This window comes from Cryptomeria japonica, chromosome 8, assembly GCF_030272615.1.
Source record: "Cryptomeria japonica chromosome 8, Sugi_1.0, whole genome shotgun sequence".
In the NCBI taxonomy this organism is placed as follows: domain Eukaryota; kingdom Viridiplantae; phylum Streptophyta; class Pinopsida; order Cupressales; family Cupressaceae; genus Cryptomeria; species Cryptomeria japonica.
This window is the reverse complement of record NC_081412.1, coordinates 719,932,469-719,957,382: the sequence shown is the minus strand read 5'-3', so window position 1 is coordinate 719,957,382 and position 24,914 is coordinate 719,932,469. Positions and strand designations below refer to the sequence as shown.

Sequence of the window (24,914 nt, the reverse complement as noted above, 5' to 3'; positions counted from 1 at the left end):
ACTAAAAATTAAATTTTTGAAAGTTCTAGAATTGTGTCTGGAACTGCCACTTAGATGATCCAAACTGCAACTCCAATTATTTGTCCTTGTCTTGAGAAGCAATGGCCTCCATTTCTCCTGTTTACTATAACAATGGAAGGAGCTTTTCTGAATTTGGTTCCTAACTTCCTAGTGAACTATTTACCGAGATGCAGAAACTATCCTACCATTACCAGCCAATAGAATGAAATTTGTTGATTCTTCATTTCTCTGACCACTGTATCAATTATCTGTTCGGTAGTCACTAGAGTGGACTGAAGAAACACACACACACATATACTGAGAGGGGAGGCGAGGTGAATCAGTATAAGACAAACTTTTTAAATTTATTATTTTAGTAATCTTAAAGCAATAGACAAAACATCCACAGAATTAAGATCTAACAAAAGGAACACAAGATGCACACACAATTTTGCGTGGAAACCCTTGAGGGAGAAAACCACAGCAAAATATTGCTTATATAAAGAACTTCTTACAACTTCGTAGGCACCAACCCACGGAGACACCAGTCCCCTCCACTGAGCACCAATTCAGCAAGAGACTCCGATCTCTTTGAGTGGCACCAACCTCCTGAATTCACTAAGTATAAGGCACCAACCTTCGAGAAGTAAAAGGAGTATTATATTTGGATCTGCCCTACATCCCTTCAAGGTCTTCAAGTCTGTCCACAACTTCACACAAATTAACCTTGAAATTCTGCTCTCAAACCCTCACTCAGATCTGCAATATAATCTTCAAAAGTGTGCTCACAAATCTGATATATTTTTTCAGACTATTTGTATAATGTTGCCTTGAGTATCTTCACTAACATGTCTTCATCAATCTGCTCAAATATATGATATATAATTTGCTGCAATAAACCCTTTTTCTGTCCTCCATGCACAAGAACGTCTGCTCTAAAACCAGAAATGACTTTCAATGAATTGATGAATAAATGACCCTCATCAATCTCCTATTTATTCCTTCCAAAAGGCACCTCTTCACCAAGGAACATATCCCCTCACTAGGTCGGCCAAGGGAGGATATAATGAATATTTAATTTACACTTATTTCTCCCAAAATGGGCGCCATAACACATGAGGTCAGCCCTGGTATTGATAAACCTGTTTTTATTTAAATTGTCTTTGCAACTAGGTTGGCCAGGGCAGATTTAATATTTATTTTTGTTTACAAACCTTTTCCAAGGAGGTCAGCCCTCTTAGGCAAATAAATATTTTTTTAAATCCTTATTTATCTCTGCTCCTCAATTGCAAAATAAATTTCTGCATCTCTGCTCCTCATTTGCTCTTTAATTTCTGCTCTTTATCTATTGCACTTGCTTTTATCCTTTGACATCAATGACAAAATAATCCAACAATCTCCCCCTTTGTCATTGATGGCAACCCATGTAAAAATTATCTTTTGAAAGCAATAGGCTGACTGAAATACTCCCCCTGACTGTAATGCTCCCCTGACTTAACTTCTCCCCCTTTTACATCAATGGCAAAGGGTATCCGTGGCTAAATAAGGCAGTAAATAGCTCCCCTAAACATACGCTTCTCTTGAAAACTTGGCAAATGGATGACAGTGACATCACTCCCAATTTCTCCCTCAGGCACTCAAAAGTCTCTTTTGGCAGAGGCTTTGTGAAAATGCCTGCAATCTACTCATTAGTAGTAATATACTCCAACTTTACTTGCTGCTCAAGTAATTGCTCCCTCAAGAAATGATACTTGATCGGAATATGCTTCGTCTTGGAGTGCATAACTGGATTTTTTGAGATGTTAATAGCACTCCTATTATCACAGAATATGGAGATGGGATGCTCATACTCAACGTCTTTCAAAGTTTGTTTCGTCCATAAAACTTGTGTGCAACAAGCTGCTGCTACACTATACTCGGCCTCTACAGAAGATAATGAAACCGATGCTTGTTTCTTGCTTAGCCAAGATACAAGACAAAATTGCCAAGAAAGAATGCACCTCTACTATTGCTTTTTCTGTCATCAATTCTGCCAGCCCAATCCACATCCATGTATGCTGTAAGAGTGAAATCTTCACCTCTTGGGTACCACTATCCAAAGTCCATAGTTCCCTTCAAATATTTCAATATTATGTTGACTGCACTGACATGGCTTTCCTTCAACTGTAGGCCCTTAGTCCCTCATCCCAAGCTTATTTTGATTAAATGTATACATTACAATAGGTTACAAGTTCTTCATTTGATTTTAATTTTCATTTTGTCTTGACATATAAAAAATCAGTAAATTATGAATTTATGAGTATTTTCTTCTTTGAAAATTATGAGGTATTTAAATATTTTGTTTATTGGCAATTATGATTATTTATTTTTATAAAGTTTAATATATATAAATAGTGTTCCATAGGAATGCATCCCCACACTCTCCCCTCTCCAAAAAAAAAATCCCCATGTCTCTAGGATGGGGATGTCCCTAAGATGCGAGGATTTGGAGGGTTCGTTGATGTCACCCAAGACCCAAGGAAATTTCTAGGATGTCCCCAAGATGCAAAGACTTGGAGGGGACATCCATCCCATCATTGCCATCCAAGACCCAGGGATATTTCTAGGACATCCTCAAGACATCCCAGGGACTCCCAAAATTAACCTAACCATCTTGGGGGCTTCTAGGCATCCCCACATCTGAATAATTCAAAAGTTTTTTATGTAAAATGAATTGTATGCCATAGGGCCTAGCCCTAATGCCCTAATGCCCTATGCTCTAGCCAAACCCAAAGCATTGTTCAAGCCTCAAGGTAGGCTTTCTTCATTAATGTTTTCTTTTTAAACAAAAAAATCACTGTTCAATTTAGTAACTAAGTAGTAATTACTAGGTTTAGTTGAAAATTTAAGGGTTTATAATTTACATTGTACAAAGTTCAATTTAAATTCATTGTTTTAGTTTACAAATGAATAATGATCAAATTTTTAATTTTATGACAGCATTATTTTATTATTTACGTGTTCATATTTTTTGTCAAATTGGGATTTTAACTTTTGTTTAGTGTTTTCTTCTATGCTTCATGTAACTTAAAGTAAGAAAAACAAAGTGAAATCCTTGTTTGCCAAAGGTTAAGAACAAGGTTTGCTATTTGTGTATCCTAAACTTCTGCACTTCATGTGACTTGTAGTAAGAACAAAAAGAAAATCCTTGTGTATTAATCCCTTGCATTATGCATAGTTTGATTTTTTATTTTTTTTTGATGAATATGTGTTAGCTTCTATTAATTTAAAATAATATACACATCCACAAGAAAAATAAAGAGGGACACAAGGTCACTGTTGATGTGGTTTTTATGCACTTCATACACAAAATAAAATACCAAGGTACCTTATCCTCTCTTGAACAAAATCTCCTCAAATGCTGAACTAAGTGATCACTTGAGGTGACTCCAAGGTTCTAAATGTCAGGTCTTGACGTGTGGATAAGATCAATGATTGATGTGATATTGCTGAAATCACAAGGGGGACTTACATTTTGCATGAACTTTTGCTTGAATGTGGTTGGAACATGGAAATTAACTTGATTAAAAAAGATAAAAGGATGAGGGTTTAGAAAGCTAGTCTAATCCTAGGGATGCAAGAAACTATGAATGACTTAGTGAAACTCTACTAGGCTTTGCTCTGCCATGCAAAGAGCAACTCCACAAAGCTAGTGCGATCTTCTAAGGTAATCTTATGATGTTCAAATCACCACCAACAACATAGACACCATCAATGGGATGCATATCAATGGGTGAGTAGCAATGGAAGTTAAGATTATGTAAAGAGTTCAATCGACCACACAAAGTATTTAGCAATCAGCAAAATACTAGCATGAACATGCGAATTTCACCATTAATCGTCCACTATAACTTCCATACATCTAATCAACATCAAAACAAATGAGAAGTAGAAACCATGCAAAATGTTGAATCAACACATGAAATTCACTATATCTTGAATGAAAATAATATGCTTCGTACAACAAAGTCTTGGCAACAATCTCCTTTTCTCCTACTCTACTCTACCTATCTGCTATCAACTATTAACCTTACAAATGAGAGAGTGGAGCCTTATATAGTTCTCTCAATACAATTGAATGGCCAGATCAAATCCACATCAATGGCCAAGATTGAAAGATAGAAACCCTAATTAGGGTTTGTTACACTTGTTACATAACATTTAATGCTTGACCAATGATAAGATTACATTACATAGGACACGTGCCCTTATTTGAATGTGCACCAATGAGTGATGAGGTTAGGTACATTGAACTTTGTGCCTCCACATGTGGTAGTTATCCTCCTCGTTGGATGAGTCAAGTGCATTGAATCTAGATGCCTTGACTTGGAATGATGTGATTAGCTTGAAAATGACTAAGCACCACCTCAGCTTACTCCTTGTAACTCATCACAAGTGTTTGTGATTCGGGCAATATTTCTTGATACTCAACATTTCCAAGTGCCTGAGGTGATGATGGCAAGAGATATTCCCAAATTGCATCATCTTCTAGCTTTGATTAACTCTTTTGGAACTATCTCCTTGATCATACTTGCACAATTTCATCCTCCTTGATGATGCTTTTCACCTTGATTATGTTTGATGTTAATGTTCCTTTGTTCACAACGTATCACTACCTTGTAGTTTTGACTTGAGTTCTTTATTTAGATGCAATTCCATCTTCAATGGATCATCTCCCTATCTTAGATTACCTCCCTATCCTAACAAGTATTCTTGGATTTCCGAAGGAAATTCAAGATAGTCATATGTTCCTTCCTTGATGTTGATCTCTACACTTGCACTAGTAAGTTTCTTGATGTTGTTTTCTTTGATGTTGCAAGTGTGATCTCTCCATATGATTGAATCTCCTCAACCCTTTCTTGTTGTAGCATCCTCACTTGCATCGTGAAGTCCTTGTATTCGATTCCTCCAACCTTGAATGTCTTGATCCCTCCAAGTTGTAATGTCTTCTCTCCATCATTCCACATGCTTGCTTCCTACATCAGACCTTGATGTTGCTTGCAGCCAGCTCTTTCCCTTGATCACCTGCAACAACAAATAAGATAGCATCAAACACACATGATACAAACAACTTTCACATATTTTCCAAGCTTTCTAATCTAATATGCCTTCCTAATGGGTGAAATGATGTTCTGATTTCTGATCTTATATCTGACTTTGTAATGCCTTAAGGTCTGATCTGATTTGAATTTCTGGTTTTACCCTGATCTGTCTTTGGCCGTAAATTTCAGCATGTGAGGGAAGTTTGTGGATTGGGAGAGGTGAGGAAATCTGGGCTTTTGGAAGGCAAGTGGAAGTTGAGTCTCCAAATTGTTGATCTCATTAATCACTCCTACCCTTCATCAAACTCCTTTATCTGCCTGATCAAATATCAATGATGATGCACTTTCCATTGCCAAGTAAAGGAAAATTAGTCATGGCTGGGGGTTTTTGGTGTGAAGTGGAAGTGAGCTCATGATGACCGGGCTTTTGACCAGCAAGTGGAAGTCCCCCAAGATGGTCGGGCTTTTGACCAGCAAGTGGAAGTTGTGAAGGATGCCCAGGCTTATGGGGGCCAAGTGGAAGTAATGTAATCCGCTGCCATTCTCCTTCAACATTAATATCTCCTTGCTCAATTAACTTTCAAAGCATCTTTGTCTTTTTCACCAAGGTAATTTGTCATCACTCAACAAAAAATTAAGATAGCATCATTGTCTTCAAGTTCTTCAAACATTCAACCTCCACCAAGCGTGGATCTTAGCAAGTGAGGGAGTAGTACATCCTAGGCCGGAGTTTTGAAGGGCACGTGGAACTTCTCAAGGTAGGTCGTGGATTTGAGGGGTAAGTGGAAGTGAGTGACTTTGGCTGTCGATTTCAAGGGTAAGTGCAAGTCTCCAAGGATGGCCGTGGATTTGAGGGGTAAGTGGAAGTGGAAAGTATTCCTTCTTTCCACTCTAAGTTGACCACTTCAATGCTTGCCTAATTTGATCATTTCATTGTTTTTGCTTGCAAACTTGAAGGATTCAAGGGGTGACTCACTCATTGCCACCTCCATTCAATACCACCATCAAGACCTTGGCTGCTCTTCATCAAGCATTGATTTCAACAAGTGTAGAGTGACTAGCTCATAGGGCTGACTTGGTGTTTCCTCCTTTCATCATCACCAAGGTTTGATCAATCCTCGCTTCCTTTTCTTATCCTGAAGATATCCACTTGCTCGATTGACTGCTTATCACACTTGAGACTCATACCCTAGCTCGACTTGAAGGTTGCACTGTGAAGCATCACCCAATGATCACCTTGACCTCTATCTATCACTTGGCTTGCACCTATCACTTGAGCACCTAGAGCTAAGAAGACCTCAAACTAGTCTCGAGGAAGACTTGACTACTGCTAGATTGCTTGACTTGATCACTTGCTGACAATCAAAGGCACTGCATCTCTCACTAGCAAAAGGTTAGTAACTAAAGGAACTACTGCGAAGCTAGACGACCAACTAAAACTACGTTTGAAAGCAAAAAGCGGGGATCCACATTTGCAATAGGGCGATGTGTGAAAATGTCACAACAGTCACCCCTCAAAGTCACACGGGCAGTGCCTAGAAAGCCAAATAACAAAAATAACAGAAAAGCCACCTAAGCGGTGAGAGCAACACTAGTGGGAGGCAGAGGGGGATCTTGGTCATCCAATATACCCCATACATCAACGGGGTCTGAGTTGACATCAGGAAGGGACAAGCCCTCCTCAACATTAGTCTCTCCCTCCTCTTTACCTTCATTCCACACCAGTGAAATAGCTAGAGCCAATCGAGGGAGCCCCTTTGAAGAGTCTGGCCAACCACCACCACCACTAGCCAACAGCCCACTGTTGCCACCACCAGTAGACGGCCCTGCCCCACCCATAGGCCACCCCAAGGTAGAACCTCCGCATGGGGGAGAGGCAAAGCACTAGTGAGTTGAGCCACTCCTACCACGAGAATGGTGGCGAGGAGCTTAGGATTTGGGTGACTAAGAATGCTAAGCCAAAAAGCTTTGGCTGCATCTATGGTCGTGAGGTAGAGAATATTTAATAGATTCACTCCAAGCTTGGGGCAATTTGTATCATCATGGTCGCCAAGACCACACCATCTGCACAAATTCTGAGGGGCTTCAGCCTTCTGGCAATCCCGCGCAAAATGCCCCCGTTGGTTGCAGGCCCGGCATTGAATCATTGGTCGTCCTTTAGCATCGTACTGTATCCGACTCCGGTTATTGTTGTTGTTGTTGCCTTTTCCTCCCCTCCGGTTACCTTTGTAGCTGTCGGATGATGTCGTGGTGTTGGCTTGAGGTTGGGATGTGCCCACCGCAGACGGCTGGTCCTAGGTGAAGAGCACCCGATTCCCTCGTGTCTTCATATTGTAGGGACGCTCTTTGGTGGAGTGTCCCATCACTTGGCAAATTTCACAGAAGGCCTTTTTAGGACAGGTGCCTTTTGTATGACCTTCCTCCTTACACTCGGTGCACCACACTTCCTCATTCTTGCTCGTGCTTCCCTTCATACTTTTAAATTCTTTCAACATGCGGTGCATGTCCTTCTGGAGGGCTTGCACCTTCTTGCTGGATCCCTCATTGCTACTACTTCCATCGAAGGATTCCTCGTCACCAAAGGACTTGTCCTTCTTCTTCCTAGACGTCTTGCCTTCACTTTCCAGGTCCATCGCGCGGTTGTAGGCATCTTCATAAGAGGCAGGTGGTATAATTTCCATTTTCTTCTTGAGGGACAATTTCAAACCCTCCACGAACCACCTTTTCTTTAATCCATCCCTCAGTTGGTTGTCCATCTTTCCCAGCAGTTCCTTCAGTCGTCGGCTATATGCTCTAACTGTCTCGTGTTTTCCTTGCTTCATACTCAGGATTTTCGCGACAATTTCATTGTCGTCTCTAAGGAGTCGAAACTCTGTTTCGAAGGCTTTATGTAATTCATCCCAAGTTCCTATCTTCGTTTTATCGGTATCGGAGTACCAGTCGATGGCTACCCCTCGTAGGGTGGCGGGGAACCACACCACCCATTCAGCCTTGTCGGTCACTCCATTGGCCAACCAGATCGTTTCACATGTACGACAATGCCATACAGGGTCTTCCTTCCCATCTCCAGTGAATTTAGGCAACTTCTGCCTATTCGCCATTACGCTCCTTGGCTGCAGCCTAGTCTGCCCTCCAGAACTCGACCCTCCAAGAACTCCTCCAAACACTGGTCCTCCAAAAGGTACTTCGCTGAGATTTGGTACCTTGGGTCCTTTTGAAGTGTCTTTTATACACGATCAAACACAGAATAAAATACCCAAAGGTACCTTATTCTCTCTTGAACAAAGCTTCCCCGAATGCTGAAGATTTTGCCTAAGGATCAATCGAGGCAACTCCAAGGTTCTAATATGTAGGTTCTCTACGTGTGGATAAACACCAGTGTTCGTTGTGTTTGTTGTTTCATCAAGGGGCCTTACGTACTTTCTATGAAAGTTGGTTCTTGCAACTACTTAACCAATGAGGAACTGGGTTTTCCTAATACTAACCAATGTTTCAAAAAAGGACAAAAGATAAGGGATTAGAGAGGGTTGTGCTGAACTAAGCCTATGAATGACTAAATTGAGAGCAATCTTAGTGAAACTCTACCAATCTCAGTATTGCCATAGAACAACAACTCTACTGGAATCGGTGCGATCTTCTAACAGAATTCAAAGATTTTTCAATCATTAATGAACATAGATACTATCAATAGGATACATATCAGTGTTCAAGTAATGATTGAACCCTAAACAATTTCAATATCTCCAGTTGACCACACAGGGCACACTTACAATCAATAAGAGGCTAGTGGTTTGGATTATGAGCTTCACTAAAAGGTCAGGCACAGCATTTATCCTTCAATCTAACTCTAACATCTAAATACTATCTTCAATAAGAGTGATTCAAGAAGATAAACAACCATGTAAGAAGCCACAAAGATTGCAATAAAACACCATAACTTCAATATTTCATTGATCTCATAGCAAAGTATAACAATTGTTCAACTTTCTCTCTTCACCAAATTTGTATTCTCTATGAATAACTACTCTTCTTCTCTACTACTAATAAACTTATTCTTCTTAACCCTACAAAATGAAATGAGTGAGAGCTTATATAGAATTCTCAAATACAACGAATGGCCCAGATTTAAAGAAGATCAAAGGCTGAGATTTTGACACCTAAACCCTAATTAGGGTTTGTTACAAAAATAACCCTATTTAGATAAGCATTATCATAACATAGCCAATAGAAATTGGCACGAATAACGAGGAAGCATCCTCCAATAGGGATTGAATCGCAACATCATTTCATAACAACTTTTCATCTAGAATCTTGTTCCCTTTTCCTTGTTCCTTTCTAGCATATTCAATGAATCTGGACGTAATCCCTTCAATCTCTGCAATGGGAATCTCAGGCAGGTTCTTCATTTGCTCTTCCAAGTGAAGGACCTCATCAAAGGCTGCAAGAAGAGTCATCTCCCATCCGTGCTCCAACTCTTTTGTTTTCTCAATCAGGAACATAGTAGTATACATTTGATCTCGCTGCTCTTCTGTGATTATACTATCTTCTCTACAAAAGATGACCTTGATCCTGTCCTCCAATTCTTGGATATCCACATCTGTTTCAATCTCTATCCTTCTATCAAGGATTGCACATAATACATCAAACACCTTATCCTGAATAGGATGGATAGTGTCCTCAACTCGGTTGCACCTACTATTGATGTCCTTGAATAGAACCTCCTTCATTTGGAGCAAGATTGACCATTGTAGGAGATTATAGGTTCCACCATCAACTATCTTTTCTTGTGCCAAAACCTATCTTGATGTCTTCCTTACCACTTGCAATACTGGGATGGTAATATCTCTAGTGTGAATGAATGCATCGACAGTTGCCACTAGATTATGAATGATCTCAAGGACTTGGATGGCCCTGTGGACTGTTTTCATCATTCTTCCGACAAATTCCTTGACTACCATGTAGGATCTATCGATCCATGTATCCATGAGTAGGGCTGAGTTCTTCATCCTTTCTGCCTGATTTATTGACTCAAGAGGAAGTGCCTGCAAGGGTGAGACTACTAGATCCTATCGCCCTAATGGCTCATTGAGCTGGCTAAAATAATTCCTCCAAGCATTAATCTCTTTTCTAACCTTTTATTCTTTTCTATTTCTTCTTTTAGCTTATCATTGACTGCCCTCACTGAATCAGTCGCATCTTCCATGGCTTGCTGGAAGGTAAGTGGACCAAGATCAAATGTCTCCAAATCATATTCTTCTGCCATAATCTCATCATCATACTTGTCCACCGCTGGTGTAGCTATCTGTATCTTTCTAGAGCCTGTATCATCTCTAATCACCTTAGATATCTTTGTAGCTTTCTTCTTTTCAATCCCCTCTTGAGACTTGCCTAGAAGACTTTCCAAATCAAATACTTGCTCCTCTTCTTCAACCACAACTACCCTTGTAAGTCTTTCTTTAAGCCAATCTGGAATAGAAGACTTTCCCTCTCTTACTTGCACTTCCTCAGGCAATGGTCGCTCGCCTCTAAAAGGAGATGTTGCTTCATCATCATTTCTTTCTCCTTGTTGCTCACTAACACCAACTTGGAGAGGAAGAGATTGACTTGATGAGTGTTGAGGTGTCCTTCCTTTGTCTTGTTTGTCATTTTGTACTGTGGACTCCATGGACTCATCTATCTCATACACCTTCTCTCTTTGATCCTCTCCTTGACTTATCTCCTTTTCATGTCCAGAAGAAGCACTAGAGGGATGATCAGGATTCATCTTTTGTTTCTTCTTGGACGATTCTCTCTTTTCAGGTCCCTCCTTTATCTTCGACCCCTTAGAATGAGAAGTGTTCTCACTTGCACTCGCCTCTCCTTCTTTCGTTCTTGTTTCTAAGTTGAATGTTGTAGCTATGTTTTGTTCCCTCAACTTTTGATGTTGGACATCCACCCATCTGCAAGTACAACTCAAGACTGGATCCATCAATGCTCTCACGTCTGCGACCTCTTGCTCATCCCAATCGATCTTCACTTCTTTGTCTTCTTTCTCATAGGAAGATTGAAGATATCTGCCATTGTCTTGTGCTTGATCCACTATTCTATAAACTTTGCATCTCTTAATAAGATCCAAGGGCAATCGAGAGTGCATGGACTCTTCTTTATTTCCAAATCATCTAGAGCATTAATCCAAAAATCCTCTACTTGGGACACATGTTTGTGTTTCTTCCCGACTGTTTCTTCCATATGACCACTAGGATCAAAATTATCTCTTGAGGCAAAAGATGTGAATGAGTAGAGAGATATCTCCTTTTCTGCATCTTCAGCTGCTTGAGAATTAGGACAAACTTCAATTGAATTTCCAAGTGAAATAGGTATAGGGATACCATTCCCATGCTTATGTCTTGATGCCTTAGCACAAGCTGCCAACTGTCTAGTCACCTCAAGTAGTACTATCCTATCCTTTGGATACCTTGGCAACATATAAGGAGGTGAAGGACATCCATGAATTCTGATGTAGGTGAATTTAGGAAATTGAATGAACCACGAACCATGTTTCTTCACGAGCTCTTGTGCTTCTAGAGACAGTCAATGGTGAATCCCTCATTGTAGTGTCCTAGTGATATGCATTGTGAAAGTATCGTTGACTAGCTTGTAGTAAATTCTTAGGTGGATGATGCAATTGGGCATAAAAATCACATATTCTTATCTCTTCGGGCCCTCTCCCAACAACTCCTCTGTGTGGTAGTCCCGCATACTCAAAACATTTGGCTAGAGAATATATAACATATGAGCTCATGTGGAATGATTTAGTAGGGACTAACCTCCTCAACTGCACATCTAGATTGTTATTGATAATCCTGGCCCAATTGAACATCCCTTTCCCTTAAACGATCACTTGTATAAAGAAGAACATCCACCTGTCGAAAAAGAAGGCTTGAGAGGCACCCACAATTCAATTAAGCATGGTTACCAAGTCTCTGAATTCTTCTTCGAAATCAATTCTGTGAGGTGTATTAGGTATCTTATTCAGGCGAGGCCTACTCTTAAGCAACCAATTCTTATTGATGAAATTCAGACAAGTATCAGGATCATCTTCGTAGACTTGGCTCCTTCTAGGCTCTTGTAGATCATATCCCTATGCTCTGGAAGATGGAAAGCTTCACTTATAGCTCCCTCTGAGAGATAGGCGAGGATAGTACCATCCTTAGCCACAATTGTCCTTGAATGTGAATCATAGTGCTTGGCACATTCAATCATTAGCTCATGACATCTGACTGCGGGAGGGAAACCTGCTGCCTTGATGATTCCACTCTCGATTATCTTCTTGGCTATGGGTGATGGCTTGCCGATGTAGGGTGCTTCTCGAAACTTCTTCACATTGAAGTTTCCTAAGTTGGTGTCTCCAATATTGCTCCACTTGGACGTGATCCTCGTCTCAAAGTCGTCATTCCTCTGATCTTCCTTAATGAGGGCTTGTCGAGTAGAGGATCCACTCGCCTTGGGGGCTGCCATTTTGTACCTATGAAAGGGTTTAAGTTAGGTTTTAGGTATAATCACAAAGATAGGTGATTCAAGACCTTAAAAGGAACAATTGAACTTCAATTTGAAAATGAAAATGATAAACCTTTAAAATTATGAATTTTCAAATTGATATCACATATGAATCAAGCTAAATCATGAAGACTTAACTTTACAAAAAAAATATCTTTATTGAAATAAAATAAGATCTTCATTCAAATTCCTTAAATAAATCAGATTGCACATACCTTCACCTTGATTTTAAAGATAGCAACCTGAAAAGATGGATAAATAATGAGTGGCTGCTGAATTCACCTCCCTTCCCAAAGATGCTTTCACAAGATAGTTGTCTTAGACCTGCATCTCAAACATGTTAGAGCCTTCTTAGAAGGATCGGCATTCTCTTAATTCACCCTCTTAAATCTAAATTTTATTCATTGCTCCTTGAATTCGTACATTTGGAGAATTAGGTGTAGGTTTGAAGATTATTAAATTTGCATTGACCTGCCTTATGAAGCTCTGAAATTCACCTACAAATCAGCTCCTAAAATTCGGCTCATGAAGATTATAAGCTTCCCTCTTAGGGTCTGCAATGAAATCTGCTGATGAAGTTTCGCCTCCCAAGTCTGCTCTTTTAAATTCGCTAAGGAAGAATGTTTGATTGAATGATTAATGCTTTAGGATCCACTCTCCTTTGTAGGCACCTTCACCCTTCTAAAAAGGCCAACCTTGCTAAAAAAAAAATTATAGTTCCTTCTCTAAGCTGGCCAACTTTTCATTAAAGTTTGAAAAAATGCTTTGGCGCCAAAGGGTGAATATTCGAGGTTTTGAATTTAATAAGTGTTTATATTAGGCGAATTTGCTTCCTTAGTTGCTCATGTTAACTTGTCCTCAATTTTGTTCAAAATGATATTCTCTCAAGCCAACCTCCCAATGCAAAGCACTTGTTCTTCACCTGATTTCGCTCTTGTACCTTAGAGAGGGACATGAGCGAAATTCCCTTCTTCGATGCATTTCGCTTTGGACCCTTTGGAAGGGTCAGGAGCGATTTTTGTCTTTTAGACCCAAATCCTTCACCTTTTCACCCCTCAATTGCTTCCAAGGCATGATAACATCTTAGCTAAGGCTCTAAGGCATAAAATTAGTCCAAATTTGAGGCAAAAGGGAGGATTCTATGAAAATTTGCTTTGGACCCTTTGGAAGGGTCAAGAGCGATTTTGCTCTTTTAAACTCAAATCCATCATTGCCTTCACTCCAATTCACCTCTTAAGGCAAGTATACATCAATCTTTCTTCAACTACACCATAGGGACTAAGATCTTGGTCTTAAACAAGGAGCAAAATAGAGGTCTAGGAAATTTCGCTCTAGACCCTTTGAGAGGGTCAGGAGATTGGATAAATTTCGCTCTGGACCCTTTGGAAGGGTCAAGAGCGAAATTTGCAATTATGCTCAAATTTCTTACTTTTCATCACTTCACATTGTTGCACACATCAATTCTCTCTTCATAACGTCATAAGGACAAGGTTTTTTGATGCAAATTAGGACCAGGAAGGGAGATATTAGGAAATTCGCTCTGGACCCTTTGGAAGGGTCAGGAGCGAATTTGAGGAATTAGCCTTAGATGCCATCCAAACACTCAAACTTCATCCTCAATCACATTGTTCTCACCTCAAGACATGCTAACAAACCATCTTAAAGGAGTTCCTGGCTCAAAAGTTGGATTACAAGGACATCTTAACCATTTCGCCTAGGTACCTTTGGAAGGACACACCCCTCTAGGAATTTTGCTCTGGACCCTCTGGAAGGGTCAGGAGCGAAATTTCTCTTCTTGCACAAATTCCTTATCCAATATGGTTGCAACTCATTCCAATGGCATGGATCAATCCTTTTTCATTCAATTGAAGTCTAGAAGCAAAAATTATAGCCCAAGTTAGGACCAAGGGAGGTTCTTAGGAGAATTCGCCCTGGACCCTTTGGAAGGGTCAAGAGCGAAATTCTTCTTTGAGCTCACATCCTTAACTTTTTCTCAAATTTTCAAGCCAATTCCTTATAATTATATCCTTCCAAGCTTGCCCATGCTAGCCTTGGTCTTTCGTGCCTACACTTCGATTACTTGCTTCATCATATCACCTCAGACTCTACAGAAGACAAGACTCTGGCCTAACAACTCACAATCCTGACTCATCTAGACTAAAACTCCTCAAGACTTCCTTACAAAACATACATTCTCCAACTTTCTAAGGCAAGATCTTGTTAAAATTACATCAGGGTTCTAGGCATAGAACAAATGACTTCTCCAAGCTTAGGCCAGACTTGGCCCTAAAAGGAACCCTAAGCAAGCTCTACGAAGGAAATCCTAACTTACCAAACCTAGGCCACCACTAACTCACTCAAAACACCTAACAAGCAGAGAAAAGCTAAGCAAAGAGAAAGCAAGACCCAAAAAAGAGAGGGGGTCCCCATTTTGATGGGGCGATGTGTGAAATGGTCACAACAGATCCCATCAAATTACTCTGACTACCAGGGTGTGATGAGCCTGAACCGAACAGATTGCTTCTACCTTGTGTCCTCCCGACACCTTCAGTCGCACTGGTATCCTCCACCTCTTTGTTCTCGATCTCGGTCTCCTCTTCTCTCCTGGTCTCGACACCTCTAAATGGCGTGTACGGCTCTACCGTACTCCCGTCGCCAATCTCTTCCAACATGAGAGAAAGGTCCCCCAACCGCTTTCTAGCGGTTTCTATTAACACAAAAACTTGACCTTCGCCATTCGAGCCATCATTGCCATTCCCGCTTCCTTCTTCAGCAAGTTTCTTCAGTCGTCTTTGATGTTCGGCTTGTTGCTCCAACCTTAGTGCCCTCGCTGCTGCCTTGTGCCCGTCTTCTTCTTGTCCCTTCGGCACACGGCTTTTGTCCTTATTCAGCGTCACGGGCATCAATTCCTTCGTTCTATGGGATTGAAGGTTCGTCGACGACTTTCGTCACGTTCTTCCTCCTCACGCCGACTCCTCTCTTTGAACTGTTGTAGGATTTGTTGTCGTCGGTTCTCATGGTATGTTTCCTCTCGGCGGTTTTGAAGGGCAAGGAAAGCTTGTGCCAAGAGGTTGGGTAGGTTGTTCATCAACTGGTTCACTACGGGGCTCACTCTGAGGGAAGTCCACACAGCACTCTCAAGAACATCTTCTCATGCTGCTTCCCTTCGTACGTGAGTTTCAATAGACGCTTGCAGTATGCACCTAAAGTCTACCGTCAATGCCCTTTCCCCTTCAGACAATTCTTCATATTCGTCTTCCTCAAGGCTGCTCCTTCCTTCATTCAATGGTTGACCCATTATCGTTGTGCCATGTAGTAGACTCCCGTCATTCCCAGGTTTAACTCGGCAATGGCGCCAGATGTTTGCCCTCTGGGTGAACAGTTTAATGCATGGAGTCAGAATACATAACAAAGAACAATAATGCCATAGATTTCAAATAAACAATATTAAGTCACACAATGTATATCAAATGCCAGCCAACAGAAAGGATATCATTCCATTCATAATCGTAATAATGGCAAGTTACATCACATGGTATATAAAGGTACCGAGGGGGTGCGAGGGCAAACCGTCGCACCCGTAACTACCTACCCTCGGTTACATCACTAAACAAAGTACTTCCTAATTGTTTAATTACTTATTATTCCCGTAAGTACAATATGCCGCCAACAATGGTTACATCTACAAAGGGCACTTATTTCCTTGGGGTTGTTGATTGTTCAAGGCATCACAAGAATGCTAATTTTCAATTTCAAATCTTCTAAGATTCTATAGAGGAGGTTGGGCAACAAAATGTGGTGCAAGTAAAGACAGAGGTGACCCATGTGAGCAAAGTGATAGGGAATTTAATTGAGAGAACCTATAGACCTATTTGGTGGACTCCTTGTTATGTGCATGCCATGAATAATGCACTCAAAGGGCATGGGAAAAATTAGTTGGATCAAAGCAATTGTTAGTGATGCTACAAAATTGGCATACACTACTCTAAACCTTCTCCAAGAAAGAATTCTCGAAACCTATAGAGATTAAACATGCATCATACCTCATTCTCTTCGAGAAGATGCTTGAGTTGCAAGAGGCGTTGCAACTAATGGTTATGGAAACATAATGCAATTGGTGGCCTAAGTCTAAGACAAAGTAGGGGAAGAGGGTGAAGGAGGTGAAAAAGAGTAATGTTTTATGGGCTGATGCAAAACATATTGTCCCCACCATTACTCTAATCTTTAGAGTGATTAGATATGAGGATGCTAATGCACCTAGCCTTGGAGAGGTGTATGAGTGCACTAACACTATGCTTGACCAAATGAAGGTTGTTGTACAACAAAAAAAACCCACATTGCAATTCTACAATGAAGATATTCAGCCAATCATTCATTATAGATGAGAGAAGCTCAACACTCCCTTGCACATGGTTGCCTATGCACTAAACCCGAAGTGGTACATGCAAAAGCCTAGCAAAATTACACCTATACTATACAAGCAGTTGAGATGAAGGTAGGGTTCATGATGGCTATTCAAAAGATGTATGATTTTATACATGTCGGCATCATTCATATTGATTGGACAAAATTTTCCACTATTACGGGATATTCAGAGGTGGCCAATATTGCTAGGGAGACTAGCACAAAAGGATACAATTTGTGGTGGACTATGCATGAGTCTACTTCTTGGACTAACTCTCCAACCATTCATTTGTTGTCCCATGTTTTTAGTTCTTATGCTACTAAGAGGAATCTATCTACTTATAGCTTCATCCACTCCATTAAGAGGAACAATCTTACCTCTAGAAGGCCAAAGAAGCTCATGGCTATACATGGTGCCTTGTGTCTTGCTAGCTGCAACACACCTACATACAATGAAAATCTAGCAACCCAATGGGATGTAGAGTCAGAGGAGCAAGCAAACGTTGATGATGATGCTACACAAACAAGGCTAGTTTGTTAGAGCATATTTAGCTATTAGTTGTTTTTTTACAACTAGTTAACCTTTTTTGCTTAAGTTCACTTAAGAGTGCTTATTTTAGTTGTGCACCTTGTTTAGCTTTTATGCATCTAGTTTAGCTAAAGTTGATCTTTATCTAGCTTCTCATGCTTGCACTTTAGTTCTCCTAAATTTAGCTCTATGCTTTCTTAATGATCACCTCATTGTACAATTGTAATTCATCCTATAATTTTGTATTCTTTGCTTTTGAGTAATATAGCATTCATTTGTGCAGCTCTCATTTGTGGAAGGTGTTCTTGTTTGTTGTTTGATCTTGCAAGTGCTTGTGTTGCAAAATTCAACATGGTATCAAAGAGTGGATTCGGCAAGCCCCTTCTCAAGTTTTGAGGATTTCTTTACTTAGAAGCATTACACGGTCACATATTTGTTTTTGTGGATTTGAGGGTAGGCAAATTTTTTATCAATTTTGAAGCAAAACGGGCATCACCATCACGTCCACAGCATCGGTAAAACCCTAAGATCGACTATTGTTTCGTCAAAATCCAAGTATTTGAAATTTGGGGTCAAATTGGTTAAGGGCATCTTTTATTTAGGCAAGTTTTGGAGGTAGCTCAAAAATCTAGTCAGTTTTGGCCAAAACAGACGTCACCATCATGCTTAGAAGGCTCGAGAACCCTAAAATAACCTGTCAATTTGTCGAAATCAGAGATTAGGGAATTCTTTGCAAAAAAATTTCAGAAAGTTTCCATTTTCGAAAAGTTTCCATTTTAGTTTCTTTTATTGGCAAGTTTTTGTTTTTAGAATATTTCTATTTTTTGAAACGTTCTATTTTCAGCATGTTTCTATTTTTCAACAGTTTCTATTTTGGAAACTAGCTATTTTCAAAAACTTTCTATTTTTGGATTTTTTTCATTTTTGGGGTCCCTTCAAGCCTTTCAAGCCCTAAAAAGTAGTCTTCAATGTTTTGCTCATAACTTCATCATATGGAGTAAAAATCGAGCAAACAAGATATTGTTGGAAAGCTAGTTCAAAGGGCTATCTGATTCTACAAGTGGTTTGATTAGATTTTGTACCAGGCCTCCAAAGTCAGCCTTTAGTTTCGTGCTTTCAGGGCCATAACTTGAGCAAAAAGACTCTGTTTTTCAACTTCCACACGTCGTTGAAATGCTCTCAAAGTCCTCTATCTGAATCTGCAATCTATTTTTCCATAATATTCACCAAGTACTCAGTGATCTCAATTTTTGTCATTTCTAAATTTTGAGATTTCTCAGCTTATACAAGTGCAAAAGGGTTTGTTTTTCTTGTTGTGGAGGGGGGGTTAGAATCATCATCTTTCAAATTCCTATATTTCTCTAACCCTAGCCTAATGGCAGACCCTTCTATTGAGAAACTCACCCCTCATAACTATAATAGATGGAAGACTACAATGATCAAATTGCTTCAGTCTAGGGGTTTATGATCTTGTTTGGATCAAACACAACCCAACTTGACTGGTGAGTATGAGATCATTCAGTGTAGGGACAAAACGGATCAGGCTATGGGTTTGATTGCCCTTCATGTTTCAGACATCTCTAGTTCCATATTGATCCCTACACCACCCCTAGGGCTATGTGGCTCAAATTTGAGCAAATTTATGGGGCTATTAATGAGTTCGTGCACTTCAACTTGAGACAAATTTGACATCATTGACACTTGATTCATTTCCTTCCATTGAGGACTTTCTAGTGAAGTTCAAATCCATCAAATCACAGTTACAAGGTTGTGACAAGCATAAGACTAATAAGTAGTGCATCTTCCTAATTTTGTCCAAGCTTCGAGGCCAATTTTAGTTCTTTGCTTCATCACTCTATTCCACCATGGATGCTTTGGGTATTGCATTCACTATGCCTTCATTTGAGGTGTTTTGTGAGTGCTTGACACGGGAGCAGGCCAAGCTATCACAGCTTGATTCAGTTTCTGGTTCTAAATCTCAGGCCTTGGTTGCTCAAACTCCTACATCTATGGAGAAACAAAAGAAGAAGCAGAAGAACAGAGGTACACAGTCTACTCAACCGTCTCTAGCTTCAAAGTCTCATGGACATGATTCAAATTCTTCCACCTCTTCCAACAGGTCTTTATCCAAGAAGGACAAGCCTCAAGCCTAGGTGTGCTTATTGCACCAAGCCAAGACATGATGAGCATCGGTGTTATGCAAAGCAGATTGATGAGCTGGAAGAACTTCTTCAAAAGAATAATATTCAATTACCTTCATCTAGTGCATCCTCTTCAACACTTCAGGGCCTGGACATTTTGGGTCTTCATCTATGACACCTGGTGAAGACAAGATGAAAGGTCATATGCTCTCTTTGCATCGACACATTCTCAATCCTCCAAGTGGCTTCTAGATTCAGGAGCTTCATATCATATGGCATCATTAGAGGGTATGTTCTCTTCTTTTGAGCATCATGCATTTCCACAAATTTGATGGGTAATAACACTTACATGAGTGTTAATGGGAGTGGTTCTATTCAGGTGGATTGTGGCACATTCAATAATGATCTTTGTGTCCATGCAGTATCTTCCAACCTTCTTTCCATCAACCAGATTACTCACAATGGAACAGGCAAGACAGTTGAGTTCACCCCTGATTCAATGCTTATCAGAGATCTGCATAGTAGAGAGCTTGTTGCAGTTGGCAGTGTTGATCATGTAGCACGATTGTGTGAGTTCTCACATTTTGCTCCCATTGAGCATCCAGTTCCATTGACTGGTCCTATCTCTAATGCATCAAGAGTACAATAGAAATATGAGGTCGGGTTTGGTCACTCGAACATGTGTGCTTCAATCATCCATAGTGGTTCTTGTGACTTGTGTTGATCCTCCTCCACCTCCTGCTTCTTCAGAGATCAGTTCAATTCAGCAGGTTGATTGTTCCCTTCCAATTTCAGCAGAGTGGGATGAGTACTTGCCGCATATTGCGGGGTTATTTGATACATCACACACTCCAGACATTGGGGACATGACTAAAGATATTCCATTCCTCCTTGATGGCAGCTTGAGCATTTCTGTCATCCCATCTTCAGTGCCTTCAAAGGTTGTTCAGTAGGTATCTTCACAGCAGTTTGGATTTGCTTCAGTTGATTTTGCGTCTTTTGATTCAAACAATTTGATTATTGAGCAGTCATCCATGGCACGCATCATGAGACTTTTCCTTCCATCTCCTTCCATTGAGTTGTTTCAGCCTTGGCCACTTCATTTGTTTCTTCCTAAGGGGAGGAACGTGGTTTGCCACTCTTGAATCTGAATCAGCTTTTGTCCTCGAACCTTCATCTTCAACATTGGAGCTTCTTCATTATGGGGGGATACATTGTCTCTTCTTTTCTCTCCTATTGGGGGAATCTTGATTGTACTTATGTGACCGATTCAATATTTGGGGGGCTACTTGGAGTTCTTCATTTTAGTCACATGTAGTACCTTTTTCATTTCATTGCATCTCACTTTTGGAGAAGGGTTTTTTCTCCTTTTCTTCACTGAGAGAGACTTCATTGGTTTGTACATGGGTACCTAATCAGGCCTTTTGTTGTCAGGACCCATTTCTGCATTCATGCATTTAGAGTTTTTCTACTCACCCTAAGTTTCACTTAAGGGGTGTTAGAGCATATTTAGCTATTAGTTGCTTTTTTACAACTAGTTATGTTTTTTTGCTTAAGTTCACGTAGGAGTGCTTATTTTAGTTGTGCACCTAGTTTAGCTAGAGTTGAGCTTTATCTAGCTTCTCATGCTTGCACTTTAGTTCTCCTAAATTTAGCTTTGTGCTTTCTTTATAAGCACCTCATTGTACAATTCTAATTCATCCTGTAATTTTGTATTCTTTGTGTTTGAGTAATATAGCATTCATTTGTGCAGCTCTCGTTTGTGGAAGGTGTTCTTGTTTGTCGTTTGATCTTGCAGGTGCTTGTGTTGCAAAATTCAACATAGTTGGTATTGGTTTGGAGGAACTTGAGCTTGTGGAGTCCAACAATTCTAGCGATGAGGAATTTGGCGAGAACTTTGGGATGATTAGAGGCAGTAGGCCACTTTGTCATTTTGGACATTACAATCATCATTATGAAATTTCGAATATAATTATAATATAAATTCCAAATTCAACATTTTCATTGTTAATGTTCACTGCAATCATTGCAATGTGTTTTCTACTTAGTAGTTTTTATTTCGTAAGCCAAAGTTTTATCTGTAATTCTTATAATTATTCCTTACACACTTTTTATAACTAATTTTTCAAGTACTACATGTATTTGAGCCATCACCCCCACCATTGTCCCCAAACTTAGGCACTTGGTCCCCTTGTTTCCAAAACCCATAACCCTATTTCCCCATCAGGAAACTCCATGGAATTATAATATAAAATTATAAATTATAGTTATATTGAATAATACTATTTATACATATTACATATACAAAACCGTACCCAAGGAAAAAAAATTGTTATATCGGCACTCCCAAACCCTAAACAAGTACTCATCCCCATACCAAGCCTAGCAACTTAGGTTTTAAACAATTGAACATGCTTGCTGCTGCTTTATTCACAAGATACATCAAAGCTTGGGAAACCTATTTCTTCTTAATGTTGATGCTAATGTCTAACTACAGATATATTGAAATATAACAACTGACATGAGTTACAGATATTTTGGAAATTTATCTTTCATGGGACCAACTGCCCATAAGAATAACAATGGTAGCCTCCTCCAAAGGCAATGCTTTCAAACCAAGACTATCAAACATAGCTTGAGGAACTCATGGAAACAATATTTGAGACAAGTAAACACGGTTTGATAGGTCATACAGAATATTTTATAGAATTGAGCTAGAAGACATTGAGAGTAACCTCATGTTATCTTTAAATATTTAGTGGTAGTAGTGGGAGACAATTGTAGGATCATGGCTAGGTTCAAATGCCCCATTGCTATGAGGAGGTCCATAACTCCAATGGACATGTGACAAGTTTGCGGTTCAATGATTACAGGGTACCTTGGAAAGTGACCCATGCTTAAAAATTTTAAGAATGCAGTGTGAGCATATCATACAGCCCAAAAAGTGTTGTCCATAACCTTACCCAAGATTAACCAAGCAAACAAAAAAAAACTCCTTCAAGAGATGAACGTCCAAGGAATAGAGGTGTAATGGTAATCAGAGGCACTACTAAGAGAACGACAAAGATTTAAATTACGCCATTGCAGTAAAGCAGCTCACCATAGTGTACACATGTCAAGGTTGTAGTATGTCATTATGAAGCATAACTCCAATTCATAACATCAACCAATATTTACCCAAAACATACTTCATCAGGTCATAGTTCCAGTAACCATGTGCCAAAGTTGGGATGTAACGACATTCCAGCATGAACCACCATTTACAAATCTTAACAAGATGGTCTAAGCACATCCCACAGACAGTTATAGGCAGTTCATAATCTCACCCAAAATTCTAAGAGTTAAAAAAAAAATGCACTCAATAAACATGTGCCAAGGTTGTGATGTAACTACATTCCTGCTAGCCTGTATTTACAAATCTTAAATTAATGGCCCAAGTACATCTCACACAATTAAAAGCAATCCGTTATCTCAACCAAGATTTACAAATCCAAAGTATATGGTCCAAGTAGATCTCACACAATTAAAGAAAGTCCACAATCTGACCCAAGATTGACACCATAACTCCAAGAATTATTAATCAAGATTGGGATGTCACTGTAATCGAGCATAACTCAATGTTAACAAATCTTAACAAGATGGTCCAAGTTAATTCCACATAATACTATAGACAGTTTTATAATCTCACCCAAAATTTACTAAGTACCAGAAAAAACTTCATCCGTCCACAACTTGTGAAGAAACCACAATCCTACAAAGAAACATGTAGAGAAATCCCCATTGTACGGTCCAAGTATATCCCACACACAATTAGAGGCAATCCGTAATCTCATCCAGAATTTACCCAACTAAATAAAACTCCACCTAAAGTGTACCCGGATAAATTAATAATCGCCCAAAATTTACCCAGAACCAAAACTTCATTCAAATTTGGCCAACCAAGGAAAAAAAATCTTCGAAGAAAGAAACCAGATAATCTATCACCCAATACAGACCGCTGAACGAAAGGCAGATTCTAACTCAATTATGACCCACGAAGCAAAAACAAATGAGTGAACAGTTGTACCTTTGCACAGCATTGTCTTTGCAATAGTTTGCTCTGAGGTAGAGTGCCATTGTGAGGATGCTGCATGGCAATGCCCTTATGAGATGAAGAAATCTGAGCTTGAATAGGGGAGACTGAGTATATACATCTCAGGGCCATCTTTCTCTGTTGGAATGAAGCAGCTGCTCGTTCATGAATTTGCTATTTTATCGCTCCTAAATTATAAATATGAAATGAAATGATAAGATGGTTGCTTGTTTTACTTTAACCTTTGACCCTACACTGTCACTCTCCAGCCTTAAATTAGATTTGATTCTATAAAAAAAAAATTCTGTGTAATGAAAACGCAGTGTGCGATTATTGGAAAACTAAAGTAGAATATTCAAGAAATAAATTGTCCTTGGGAATATTAATTATTTTACCAGCTTCTACAGCTCACGATTTTATTTTATTTTTTATTACGAAGTCTTGAAATTGAAGAAGCAAGTAGCTCAAGTGCGATCGATAGTCTTGAAAATGATCATTATCTTTGAACTTTTATAAACATTGAAAGGTTAGTTTAATTAAATTATTATGCGCGAGTGTGTTCTGTGGTGGGATTTGGAGCAAGGTTGAAGGTTATAACGTCTACGTGAAATGGAAAATGCTCCCTTAGTAGTTGCTTTCTTATATCTTCAATCTTTTTTTGTTTTAATAAATATTATCAAGTTCTTATGATTGTTTTGTAAATAATGCATATATATCATATTTATGGAAGAATATGTTACATCAATATAAAGGTTTCGAAAATTTTAATATTGAATTTTTTTAAGTAAGATTTGATATTATTTTTTTTGTCTTTATTGTTTTGTTCTTTTGGCTAGCATATTTGTAAATATTTTTAGTCTATTAGAAATAACTTTAACCTTATCTAACCATGTAGTTGCTACTAGAGTTCAAGGTGTGATGGCACATGGCAATAGACCCTACTCAAGTGTCTCGAGAAGTTTGGCTCCAAAGTGTTCCACAATTCACATATATTGAACCACCTTCAAATGTGGTTCTTCCCATTTTGGAGTTTGTTAGTGCATGTTATGGGCTTTAGATTTATACTTTAATAATGCATTTTGTGGGGAGGGTCCCATTGAAAGCATGCTCAAAGAATGGATGACTAAGGCTTGGGTCCCACATGAGATACA

At 39.4% G+C, this 24,914-nt stretch overlaps 1 protein-coding gene across 5 annotated transcripts in view; it reads right to left on the bottom strand.

The window, feature by feature from the left end:
* LOC131074223 (uracil phosphoribosyltransferase) overlaps positions 1-24,040 on the bottom strand; it is a 56,786-nt gene extending 32,746 nt beyond the window's left edge. The window contains exon 1 of one of the 5 annotated variants that reach the window (XR_009113036.2): positions 23,758-24,039. Coding sequence is in view for 3 of the 5 variants with exons in the window: in XM_058010797.2 (XP_057866780.1) it covers positions 23,758-23,895 (138 nt within the window). In the remaining 2 variants the exon portion in view is untranslated. Of the gene's footprint in view, positions 1-23,757 lie in introns of all 5 variants that reach the window. The other 4 variants (XR_009113037.2, XM_058010797.2, XM_058010795.2 and 1 more) reach the window with 4 other exon arrangements.
* Positions 24,041-24,914: the final 874 nt, after the last annotated feature.